General features: G+C 37.6%; 1 protein-coding gene and 1 long non-coding RNA gene across 2 annotated transcripts in view; both read left to right on the forward strand.

The window, feature by feature from the left end:
* Positions 1-6: 6 nt before the first annotated feature.
* LOC107656179 (uncharacterized) overlaps positions 7-13,535 on the forward strand; it is a 24,833-nt gene continuing 11,304 nt past the window's right edge. Inside the window, exons 1-2 of the long non-coding RNA XR_001630533.1 lie at positions 7-1,415; positions 8,014-8,023. This is a non-coding gene — a long non-coding RNA (uncharacterized LOC107656179). The remainder of the gene's footprint in view (positions 1,416-8,013; positions 8,024-13,535) is intronic.
* Positions 5,294-13,535, forward strand: part of LOC107656178 (midkine-B-like) — a 10,054-nt gene continuing 1,812 nt past the window's right edge. The window contains exons 1-4 of the mRNA XM_016443916.1: positions 5,294-5,500; positions 11,800-11,882; positions 12,814-12,981; positions 13,154-13,315. Of these exons, the coding sequence (XP_016299402.1) occupies positions 11,801-11,882; positions 12,814-12,981; positions 13,154-13,315 (412 nt within the window). The 5' untranslated portion in view covers positions 5,294-5,500; position 11,800. The remainder of the gene's footprint in view (positions 5,501-11,799; positions 11,883-12,813; positions 12,982-13,153; positions 13,316-13,535) is intronic.

A 13,535-nucleotide genomic window follows, 5' to 3' on the forward strand; every position in this document is an offset into this window, starting at 1 on the left:
TAGACATTTTTAGTATGAAAAATAGGGTTTGTTGTCCATGGCAGTTTTCTTTTTTCATCCTTTCATCCTTTTCATGTTCCATCTGAGAAGTGTAAAGGCTGATTGTGCGATATGTGTCGGATACAAATACATTTGGATTTTGAAGATTGGTGTTACTAAATAACTCCTGTACTATAGTAATCAAAAAGCTGTTTCATATAGTTTTTAGACAAATGCATTCTGGGAGAAAACAAAGCTAGCAGATGGGCTGACACTGTAAATGGTCTTCAAGCCAACAGAGCTTTTTACTCAATCATGCCAACTTCATTCCTTTACTGAGGAATTTCGGTCATTTAATTTTACTGTTTGAGATAAACAGCCTACAGGAACCTCTCGCGCTCACAGTGATTGAAGGGATTAAGAGACAATTTTGTGAGTTTTGAGGCTTTCAATTTCTTCGTAATTATCAAAATCCTAAAACTTGAATTTGTCAGACTAATGGGCAGAACAGATGGCATAGATTTGCCACAAATGTTTCAACTCATTCATCAACACTTGGAGTGAGTTCTTCTTATGTACTGTAGTAGTTAGAACCAATTTTAACGTCACTTAAATCTTAGAAAGCAGTTGTACTGAGTATATGATATCAATTCAGTTTGTTACAACATTTTATTTCTTAAAATATGTTAGATCCTTGCTACAATGCTCAACACTTCATCTTTTTTCTGTAAAACGTCTAATTGATTTGGACTTCCTTAGAAATACAACAGCCTTAAATTACTTAAGTGATTTACAAATGTGAGTATGTCCACAATTCCATACCTGATTATTAGCCATATGAATTTTTGACTGGCATGATGATGTTCTACTGCATGAACTCAGTCCACAGCTGTTAACTCAGTGAAGTTGATATTTTAATGGGCAGTTTTTAAGTGCTGTAGACTGCATTTAGCATATCATTTATATAGCTCTAAGGGCAAGTGAGGTCTATGCCCTGCATTAACCCACTGTACCTTTTAATTGAGTGGTTTTAAGATTTTATCACCCAGGCTTTAATGATATGGTTCTTTTGTTTTGGTGTTGATCCATTTACTCTGTGGCACATTCAGAAGAGATTGTAAGTGATGCTGGCAGCATCATATTACACTTCGGTCTCCTCTGCTATGATTTATTCTCGTCCAACCAACAGATCATGATTATGGTTCTGTACAGTGCTTCATTATAAATAATTCATACTTACATGTTTTCTCAAGCAGCTATTTACAGCTCGACCTTACATGTCCTTCCATTATCTTATTAAAACCCAGTTTTAAATGCATAGCTTATTTCAGCCTCTCTTATCATCAGCAATACACTGTCGGCAAGCCATATTTTTTGCCATTATTTACTTTTCTCTAATATCCTATTTTTCTTCATATAGTGGAGACACTATTGAAGTATATTCCATGTTCAGTACTTCATCACCAACATTATGAATGCACACTCCATTTTTTATGGCATTACTTAAGAGATGAGATTTTCCAAGAAATCTCACATTTTCTGATTCTTGTATGGAAATCTTACTTTTACTTTCAAAGGGCAAAGCAATGTAATATGTATGTATTTTGAATTTCTGAATGTGTTTTGTTGCTGTGTATTTTCTTGCTCAATTAAGTTCTTAAGCCTTTAGCCATCATTGAGATGCATGAAAGCAGTAGGAAGATGAAGACCTGCCTCTTTCATTGATTTACAGGGAAAACGATCTGACATTGACACTAATTTGTGTTTAGTTTTAGGTTTCTTTTTTTTTTTTTGAGTTGCTATGCAATTCAAGGCTAGAATTTGTTTAGAGGTTTTGATAAGGAGAAAGCATGGTGCAATATATTGGGTTTTAAGAAATGTTTTATGAATATTTTGTTCTGTAATGTAGTTAATATTTATCTCTTCAATGAACTTATCTGTTACTGTCTGGCTAATAAAATAATAAAGCATACTGAATATTTCATACTGAACAGCAAGGTCATTTGTTGCTTATAACAAACTGATATTTTAAGAGACTGGATGTTGAGTGATCTTTCTGTCCTTGTGATAATCTTACAAAGCCTATGAATAATCATTTTAAAGCAAAAATGGTGTGATTCATTGTAAAGAATAAGAGTGAGATCTGATCCACCACTTGAACAAAAATGCTTTTTCTATGCCTTAAGAACTCTTCAGAGTAAACAGACCCTCATACTTGAGGCCATTGTTTTCATATAGATTGATTAAACTGTGGCTGCTTATTTTAAGGTAAGATGCTCCACATCAGTATTGAATTTGTAAGTGTTTTTTTTTTGTGGCTATTTATTTTTTTACTTGCTAGTGGGACATTCAATACTGATACGTTTGTAAGAAAACCCGTTTATTTTTATTTCAGTTTCTGTTTATTTATTTTGTTTTCAGTAAGTAATGTTAGTACTTCAACTTTGAAATGTTGCCTTGACAACTGAAGCTTTCATCTAATATATTTAATTTATGTCCTAATGTTTTTTTTTTTAGTTAATTATAATAACTCTGTTTACATTTAATGTTTTTTGTTTTTTTTTGTGAGGAGCCTTTGAAAAATGTATATTCTCCTGTATTGCATTCAGGTCTCCCTCTAATCCACAGATGGGTGAATGTGAGGCTTTGCAGTCTGCAACAGCTCAGAGCTGTTTTAATTTTAATATAGTTGTATCATCCTTGGAATGTATTAACAACATTTCCATCAGACTCTGATACCGAGTTTCTTTTTGTCTCTGCAGGAGTGAGCTGCCGGCTCAGAGATGAGAAGCAGGTATTAATGAAATTCCTGTCCCTGGCTGCAGTCAGTAAAAGAGTCATGATATCAGTCATTGAGTTATCACCATATATGATATGAATGTAGAATCCTGGTGATGTGGGATGTCTATAGATAAGATTGATCCAATGTTCAGCGAGTTAGTTCCATTTTTTTTTTGGAGTAGTCATAGCTAAGCTCAGCTCTTCGCAAGATTTTATTTGTTTGTTTGTGTTTATTTAATTATTATTTTTATTGTTATTTATCTTATTTGTATTTTTTATTTTTTATGATTATATTAGAGTTGAAAATATCAAAAAAAAAATTAACATTAGTGAATACATCGCAAACTAATGTTGAACAATTTTTTTTACAGAATTTATTAATCACATTTTTCAGGTTGTGTAAATTAACATGATTGAATGCAATATGAATGAACAACAAACAATAATGCATAAATCAACATTAACCTAGATTTACAAAATGCTGTAATTGTTGTCCATTGTTAGTTTATGATACCTAACTAATGTTGCCAAATGAAACCTTGCTGTAAAGTATTACAACTATTTACTTATTTAATAGAATAACGTCTTTACTGGTTTGGGTGCTTCTGAATTGTGAACTTGTTTAAAGTCATTGCGGTTGTCTTTCATTACATATTTATTCGTTTTTGGAGTAAAAAAAAACAAAAAAACAGCATGTGTATGTGAGAGGAAGTCCATTCTTCTGGTCATGCTTCGAGTGACCCCTGCCTTTTAAATAATCACAACGTGAATGCCGGCTACACTTCTATCTTAGAAAGCACAGACTTCATCCTCAACTCTTTAACCTTTTCATGGACAAACACATGCTGGTTCACCCTTTGCCCATTTGGCAAGCTTTCCCATGACTTCCCACTGATCCAAAGAAGCAGCGAGTGGGGAGAGGAGGAGTGTTGGGGTTTTGTTGATCATTTGTGGTGGCTGTGAGCTGCCTTTTATTCAAGCAGTGATTGTTCCATCTGGCCCTCTGTTGTGAGACAGAAGTTTCAGTGTGGAGAGCAGGGAGTAGGTCTTGCCTTTTCAGGTTGCTACAAAATATGTAGCCTGTATAAACCTCTCAACCCGTTCTTTCTTTCTTTTTGTTCCTCACCCCGCTTTGATTTCCTCCACCCCCCCGGTATAACTTATTTGTGATCAATTCCACTCGATCTTAAATTCACATGTAATGCATGTTGGCATTATTTTTAAAGCAAGATCTACAGAAGATGTGCTCTGACTGAAATGTAAACTTACAGAAAAACTATACAAATCCATTTTTCATTCTGCCATCATCAAAAATGTCATCTGATGCTCCACGTCCTTGTAGTTTGCTGTCATTTTTTATTGATCTATAGCGGCCCTGTGTGTGCTGCTGTAAATGTGCATGATTGTGCAACAAGTGTGTGTTTGTATAGTAAGAGTAGGGTTTACAGTATGTGAACGCTATGAGAATGGCTTTATGGGTAGAGTTGGCTCAGGTCATTGTATGTGTTCTGTTCTGGCCTGTCTCAGCCTGCAGAGAGATTGTTTATCTGACTGCACCATTTGTCCTATTGAGCCGCTGTTTCCTGCCCTTAGGGGTCTACACACACATTCACAAATACACCCACATGAAATCGCATAGCAGGCAAAAAAGAAGAGAATCTATAGCCTCTGAAAACATTTTAGTTTTTTTTTTTTTAAACGATTTAGTCGTTTGCAGTATAAATATACACAAAACTGTAAGAAAGTACTTGTATGATTTCAAGAGATAGCTAGCTGTTATTTGGAAATCAGTATATTACTGTGTTCATCGATACTCAAGTATTTTACAGATTCAAACTGTCCTGTTTTTATTGGTGTAGGTGACCTTTTTGTGGTAAGATTTCGAAATTCCAGCTCGGTTTGAACATCCTACCAGAGTTTGTAACTTTGTATCCATTACATTTATATTGATTTTTTTTTTCTTTTTTCTTTTTAAATGATGGTTTGCAAAATTGAGATGGTACTTGTTTGTAATAATTATGTGGTTATAGTATATAGCTAATCCGGAGGTCCTGTTCTTGGTAGCCAGGTTCCTACAATGATGCAAGTAGACATCTACTTGTCTCTATGCTGAATTTGTAAATAGTCGTATAGTCAGTTCAGCATTGATCATGGTAGTCAAGATACATTATTTTATATCCTCTGTTGACATAGAAGTCATTTTGTTTTCTCTCTGTACTATTTGTCCTTTGCGTGTTTTGATCATTTGATTTAGTCTTATTGGGTTTCTGTCCTGAGCAACGGCCAAAAGTGTTTGAGAAACACAGCCATCTCTGTTATCAATTAATAGTATTCATCTTTTTTTCTTTTTCTTTCTTTTTTTTTAACTTTTTTGTTGTCTTTTCATTATATACATTTATAGTAATGTGCTGTATACTGAATTGATATTTTTTTGTCTATATTATTCTTATTATATCGTCTAATAATATAATTATTATTACATTTTGTAGGTTGACTTACAGTAGAGTACAGGTCTCATGGCTGTGCCTGAGGTCTATTGACTGAGGCTGACGTGGCTGCGACGTCACGGCGGGGTTCATTTAAATGGGGTTCAGGGGGAGAGAAGCAGTTTAAATTAGTTTGGGGGGAAACAAAGAGCCGGAGCGACGCGTAAAGGCGGATGCTGGAGTAGAGTTCACGCACGAAACTTCAGCAAGACATTTCAGTTTTTCAGTGTGGAAACTTTCAACACAGAAAACAAGTGAGTTCACTTTGTTCTTTTCACATCAACAGTTGTTATCTGACCAGTAACAGTTACATGGGTTTTCTGTTTGGTTTACTCCGTTAAACTTTTTTTAAAAGTACCATTGGGAAGTTATAAAGCGAAAAAGTGAACATGTAGAGTTTTTTTTCACGCGATATAAACATACGAATACGAATATTTAGACCCGAACCAAGTGCGGACAAGACATTTTTAAAAGTTGACTTTTCTTAGGACTGTTAAACTTGTAAAGATGAAGAAGAGCGTTTAGATAAACATCTGATATGAATTCAGTGGAAGTATGTGATAATACTCTTGATTTGGTCTAAGGGGTTTTGTTATCCGTAAATTAAGATACTAGATGTTCTGAGGTGCGCAAACATTTTTTACTACGTTTGTGCCGCGAGCTGTTGCATTCTTGCAATGTAGGAAACGGTTTGCTGAGTTGTAAGACCCTCATCAGTTGATGATGACAATTTATTTCCATAATAGATGAATGTACAAAATATAAAACCACAGATAATGTGAAACGACTACTTGACACTAAATTACACAGTTTAGGTAGAAATAGTAGGCCTACATAAACTACTTGAATTGGTAGTGGACACGTAAGATTTTTCTACCACAATTTGAGACTTATTAAGTATATTGATTACATTTACTGTCCATAAAGTAAAGTTTTATAGTATAGGCTGTCGCAAAACCTGTGATCAGGTTTAAAAAAAAAATCATTTTTGGGCATCATTAGGCATGTTCTGCGTCTCACTCACACTCAGTGTGCCCAGTTGCTGTGTGGATAGGCAGCTTGTTGTGGCTGTCTTTGCAAAAAAGTTTTTACACAAAGCAGGTGGTGGTCTACACTAACCAATAGTGTTGCACAGATGCTTGTCAGTGTTATGAGTGTCTTATTTTTCTATGTACTTTTGACTTTGGCTTATTTCAGCCTGACTGAAATGTAAATAGTGTGTTTTAATTTCTGATGCATATGAAAAGTGTGTGTGTGTGTGTTTGTGTGTGTCAGCTAATGCTTTAAATGGAGAATCACCATAATTCAGTTCTCTTGCTCAAATCTTGTGTGTGTGTGTGTGTGTGCGCGCCACATTAGGGATCATTGTGCATTTAATGCTCTTGGCTTCATTCACTCCCTCTCTCTCCTCTTGAATAGAGTGATTAAAGTGAGTACGGTCAAAGGGTGCAGGACAGAAAGGAAGAGGACCGCGTTCCATCTTTTCTTCTATTGCTCTTTGAGAGACCCTTTTCACCTGACCTGCATTCTGACCTTCCACCCACCCCCCAATCTTTCATTTATCTTTCTTCAGACACTTTCAAGGCCTTTTCATCCCAGAGTGGGAATAAGAAAGTGCAAAAAATGCAGTTTTATTGAAGGGATTACATATTTGGAGCTATACCACTTCACAGCACTTCAGCAAAGTTGTAAACATTCAACCTTTTGTCCTCTGCCCTGTTTTGGTGTGAGCATATAGCAGAGAGAGAGAGACAGAGAGATTCTTTGGGTAAAAACACTGTGATCAGATAAAATAAAACGGACTGTAATTGAGAGAAGAAAACTGATCACTTTAATGTTAACCAGTTCATATGAATAATTCTGGGCAGTGAGCACAAATGAGTATTAGGGATGTAACGGTATGAACATTTCTTATCACGATTATAGTGACCAAAATGATCACGGTTATCAGTATTATCACGGTATTGTTAAAATGTGCTGGAGATGTTAAAAAAAGTACCGACACATAAATCACTTCAAGTTTTATATTTAAAAATCAAGAAACAACAAATAAAATGACTTTTTGTTTGCATAATCACTAAAACAATAACATTACCAATGAGGTTCAGATTTTAAATGACAACTTGACTGACAACAGTTTAATAGCATGTTGAAATATCTAATGTAAATGTTCAAATAAAGCTTTGAAAAAGTTTAATAAAAAGGTAAACCTCACATTTCAGCCTTTAAATAAAGAAAATATGTCAAAATGATAATTGATTAATAAATGATTATTTTATCTGCTCCATAAATAATTCTAGATAACTTATCTGAATTGTTTAAATGTGTAGAATCCACATAAAGCTTGTTTTTCATCAACCGGTCAAAATTTACAGCAGGGCATGCAAATTCGGTCAGTTTTTGGCTGAATTAGAGCTGTTTCCTGTAACCTCCTTGGACAAAGCAGTATTGCGATTAAGAACACTTCCTTTAGGTATTACATGGAGCGATAATGAAAACAAAATGCCATCGAATCGTTTCTGAAGACAGTCAGAACCTTCAGAGGTACATTCATATATTAATTTGTATAATTCCCTTAGCACTCTTTTAAAACCTCCCAGCTTTTCTGGTACCGAATACTGAAATTTTGGTACCGTGACAACACTAGTCACATCCCTAATGCGTATTATACATAGATAAGTTATTATTTATATAAGACACCACTCATGTTTTGTTAGCCAAGCAAGATTCATATGCATTTAAGGGCTTATTTCACATTACTACAGAGGAGAAATGGAGTGTGTTTCAGAGCGATATTACAAAGCTCTCTTGCCCTCTGCATAGTAAAGATATGCTTTTAACTCAGCTTCTGGATATATGAGTGTATGTCCTCAGGGTGTGTATATAACATGTCTCAGTCACTGATTTCTCTTTAAGGAGCACAGATGTTAATTTTTGTGTGTGTGCCTCACTAACTCTGAACCCTCAGATTCACAGGCCTCCAGTGCTATGCTGGTCAGTTTCTGTCGGAAAGCATTTGGTGTAACACTTACCTAATGCTTCACAGCACTGGACTGGTGACAGCCTTTGTGTGTGTGTGTGGACATCACCCAGCTGCACACGCTCACAATGATTTATGACTGCTAGCCTCAGACCTGTGTTTGAGTAAATCTTGTGCTGAAGTGAACTTAAACAGCTGTTTTTGTTTTAAACACTGTCTCCAGACGTCTCTCTCCTCCCCCGTGTCTGTCTGTCAGTCTGTCTCTCTGCGGTTTAGATGACTGATAAAGCCAGTGCTGACTTGAACTCCCTCTGCACTGTGTCTCAAGACTAACGCACAGTACCAGCTCAGCCTTAAGGGCCTGCTTTGCTTCAGACTTAATGAAAGCACATCCTTTTAATATAGTCTTTACAGAAAAACGCAGCGCTTGTAATAGAGTTTAAGAGTTGCTGAAAGGAAAGACTCCAAATGGAAATCTGTAATTGAAAAGTGGCACTGATAAGCGTGGAACTGTGCCATATGTCTGACTATGAGTGAAGTGGGTCAGAGCTTTGTGTTGTTTTCTCTGCTATGGAAATGAGTTTGAAGTCCAGCTGGTTGTGCGGCAAGGGACTCGCACACTCGAGCGCTGGGTGCTGGAACGCTCTGAAAAGATGTGAGGGGAGAGGACCAGAGGAGGGGAGAGAAGAGAAACCGTGTGTGTCCAGCGGTCCCGCATTCCTCTGCGCTTGTGATAATGGAAGCCCCATGGCATATAATGAGTGAGTAAGGCCCTCAAAGAGCGTGTGTTTCTGTGAGAAAAATTGGGCTTTTAAAGGGCTTTCTACCCTCAGAGTGTGTGAGATGTGTGTGTGTGTGTCTGTGTGTGCCTCGTTAGGATGTCTGGAACACCCCCTCCCCATCATTCACACACACACACACATATCCCACAAAGAAGACTGCCTGATGAGAGATTTCGGATGAAAGGTCAGAGAAAAATGGTGAGGAGGGGGAATTTTTTGGACCCAGAGAGGGGGTGAAGAAATTTTTGGGCCAGGAAAATGGGGGTTAGGGTGCTCAAGATTTGTGTTTTTCTGAGAGGTTAGTCACGCTCTGCTGAGCAGCTGACACTTAATTACTGTTTGGAGGGAGTTGCAGGATTTACTGGGTCAACAGAATATTTTATAAACGGCTTTAGAAGAGCATTTAGTGTGTTAAGAGTGAGAGATGGAGGGGAAAAACAGAGGTAGAAAGCATTTTTACTGCCTCTGCTTATGGTGACCTATAAAGGTCTGGCGCCTGAGTGATGAGGGATGGCGTTTGTGCTGGGACAGGAGTTTGTGTTGCTCAACCACGACGAGAACAAGAGCAGCTAGAAAACATGTGATCCGATAGGCCCTCCGGAGCAAAACAGTCAATGTGATTGAGCAAATGAATGGAAGGACGGACACTTCGACTGCAGTGAATGGAAAGTGGTATAGTCAGAACAAGAGACTTGTTTGGACCTAATAGATGTTTAATTATCCTCAAAGCTTTTCATCAGTCCGGCTAATTCTGGCTGCGTTGAGTCTTGCGACTTACAGACCGTCCTCTCTTTCAACAGGAGATCAGCTTTTGTTACCGTTAATTGCTTTTCCTGCTAACAGAACTCTGAACCAGGATGTCGTCTTATTGACAAAAAAGTCACTCCCACACTGACAATGGTGCTGAGTTGTTAGTAAATGTGTCTGTGGGAAGCTGGCTGATGTGTGAATGTGCGTTCTTCTGTAATCTGTGTGGGTCCATATGTGAGTGCACGTAGTGTTGTCAAAAGACCCGGTATTTCGGTACCAAGTCGGTACTAAAAAAATGAAAACGTTACGGTACCAGGTTTTCTTAAGTACCGGTGGTACCGAGTACCCGGTCAACCCGGTTCTTGATGCGCTATCCGAAAGCTATCCTCTTCCAGTGTTGCCAAGTCCACACTTAATATTTGTAATCTTATCTAAATTTATTATAAAAGCTGAGGTTTGTTATTTACTGAAAAGTTATATTTTAGCTGGTGTCAATGATCTAATGTTGCATTTGGTCAGACTCAGCCCATTGCTTTACTGAAGTATATTATATTGTTCTTTTTCAGCTGCAGACTGAGGAAGATCCTGAAACACACCAGCAAACTCTAAAACAGACAACAGTTTACAGTTGTTTTTCAGCGGCAGCAGAACTATGACTAAACTTTCGGGTGAAGCTTGTTTACTTTTTTCATACTTTTATTACTTGTGGAAAAACTTGAAACACTTTTAAATAAGTATAAAGAATGGCATTGGTTTTGTACATTTAATTTTTGTTTAACGTTATTAATAAAAATGTTGTTCAATTAGCATGTTTTTGTGTTTTGCTTTGGTACCGAAATTGGTACCGAGAACCGTGGATTTTCACTGGTATTGGTACCGAATACTGAAATTTTGGTACCGTGACAACACTAAGTGCACGTCTCTGCGTGAGCTGCTGCTTCAGTCCTCTTGCCTTCATATCCACGGAGCGTTCCGGAAGAATGGCGTCCCACGGCGATGATTCCATTCTCTTCAGACAATACGCTCCTACTATCTCACAGCACGCGGGCGAATCATCGCCATGGAGATCACAAGCAGAGCTAAAGAGCGCGCTCACGCAGCCAGAGTAACAAACACAAAACCCATATAAGCAGATCTGTGTACATGGAGAAACCCTCATTTGAGATGATTCAGGCAAATAAATGTAAGATTGAAAAAGGTCCTTTTCTCAGAAATGTGTTTTTTTAATTTTGCGCCTACCATTCACGGTGTTAATGAAAATAAACGTCCCACCATTGTCAGCGCTGTGGGATCTTGGTTTTTTTTCAGTTTTTAATGCTGACATGTTGAGAAGCAGAAGAGCAAAAGAGATTTATTCATTTACACCATTTATACACAGCTGAGCAGAGACAGAGGGAGAACGCAGATGTGAGGACTGTGAGTCTCTGGAGCCGATACTAGCAGGAAAGAAGGACACGTTCAAAGACATACGTCAAGTCTCTTTCTTTTGAGTGTGAATGGATGTTAGTCAGGGTTGCGAATGTTCTTCTTGTGTCGTTTTGGATGTTTATGTTTCCTGAATCAAAGCAACGAGATAGTACAGTGGCAGTGCTTTTGGTGCCAAGAACGTCATATTATCATAATTCACCATGTATTCTCCCATTTCAGTAGCTGTTACATCATACTTCTGTGTGATGTGTTTGTGTGCCATTTCTGTGGGCGGCTGGAGAAATGTGTGGCAGTGATAGCAGAGAATCATGCAGTCCTTCAGCATTATGACCTTTTGTGTTTGCACGAGCCAAGTCTGCGACATTGTAATGCCAGTCCGTTGAATTCAGTCAGTGAAGCTCTAATTAATCATTCTGAATGATCACCCTTATCAGCTCCATTCATTCATCTCTAATTGGGAATTTGAAATATTAAAAGGGCGAAGTAACACCTCAGCATAGATGGCTCGATTACTGTCCTGCCCTTTGATAACAGTACTTATGACAGTAATTGTTCAGTTACTGAAAACTGCAATTTTGCTCTGCAGCAGCTGATGATTGTGTGTGTTTTTCAGAATGCGTGGCCTGTTTTCCACCCTCATCGTGGTGCTGGTGGCCTTAATGATCGTGACCACAGAGGCTGGGAAAAACAAGAAAGGTATAAAATATTGCAAGAGACCAGCTCTCCCCTCTTTCATTTCTTCCATTAGTTCAGCTCTCATTTAGAATTATATCCTGTGATTTCTCACTTTGAATCTTAAGGCTGGAATACACTACTTTTGAACAGATTTTGCCCCAATTTGCAGTATGGACAAGTCAGCGCTAGTTGCTGAAAGTCTGAGCCAGTCTACAATTTTTGGGCATTTTATATAAAATTGCATATAGTGTATGATGGGCACAGACTCCAATTTTTAGCTTCTGACTGTGATTTCATACAGTTGAAGGATTTCAAACATGTTATTTCTATTTGCTATCCAAACATGATATTTTGAGCCAGTTTTAGAACGCATATTTTCATTCATCGTGCTTCTTCTATAAAAGAGGGGCACATGTTTGTTGTGTTAGGATCGGCTTGCAAGTCTGGTGGTGTGTGATTTTCAAATGTTTGCTGTATATTGCCCAGTTTTTTTCTTCTGTAACCATTTACATATGTGACAAGTGTGATGCCTAGTGTTTTAAAATCTGTTCTGATTTTAAAAGTCATTTAATGTTAGTGTATTCCTGCCTTAAAGGGACAGTTCACCCAAAAAACGAAAATTGTCATCATGTACTCACCCTCAAGTTGTTCCAAGAGTTTCTTTCTTCTGTTGAATGTAAAAGAAAATATTTTGAAAAATGTTAGTAATCAAACAGTTGCTGGTAGCCGTTGATTTCCATAGTATGGAATATGGAAGCAAGTAGCAACCAGCTACTATTTGCTTACCAACATTCTTCAAAATATCTTTTCAGTTTTGGGTGAACTATCCCTTTAAGCAAATACTGACATATCACTGAAAATTTGTTGCTTTTGAACCTAAGCAGTTTTGCATGAGTTTCTGTGATGCTGAAGGGGAGAAATGTAATAACGCTGCCTGTGTGTCATGTGACAGAGAAGAATAAAGGAGGTAAGGGTGGTTCGGACTGTGCGGAATGGCGCTATGGCAGTTGTGTGGCCAATAACGGGGACTGTGGAGCAGGCACGAGGGAAGGCACCTGCAATGAGCAGACCAAGAAAGTCAAATGCAGAGTGCCCTGCAACTGGAAGAAAGACTTTGGAGGTGAGTAAGACTGGTCAATCAGCTGAAATTTTCTAACTTCTCACAGTTTCTTCTTATATTTAGCCATCACTATTATTTCTGGCATTTAATTTTTTATTTAGTGCTTTTGTGCTGCTGTGTATTTCTGTTTGTTCTGTGCATTTCATATTAAATTGTAACTCATTTCATGCAGCCGACTGCAAGTATAAGTTTGGTAACTGGGGCGAGTGTGACGCAGCCACAAGCACAAAGAGCCGCACTGGCACTCTGGTAAAGGCTCTCTTCAACGTCGACTGTCAGCAAACCATCTCTGTGTCCAAACCCTGCACCACCAAGATCAAAAACAAACCCAAAGGTACACCTTCAACACCAAACCCAAAACTGACATATTTAAGTTTTTTTTATAGGGGTCATATGATGTTGCTAAAAATAACATTATTTTGTGTATTTGGTGTAATGAAATGTGTTTATGTGGTTTAAGGTTCAAAAAACACATTATTTTCCATATAATGTACATTATTGTTGCTCCTCTATGCCCCGCCTTTCTGAAACACGTAGATGTTTACAAAGCTCAT

Source organism: Sinocyclocheilus anshuiensis, unplaced genomic scaffold, assembly GCF_001515605.1.
Source record: "Sinocyclocheilus anshuiensis isolate Anshui unplaced genomic scaffold, SAMN03320099.WGS_v1.1 scaffold1429, whole genome shotgun sequence".
NCBI lineage: Eukaryota > Metazoa > Chordata > Actinopteri > Cypriniformes > Cyprinidae > Sinocyclocheilus > Sinocyclocheilus anshuiensis.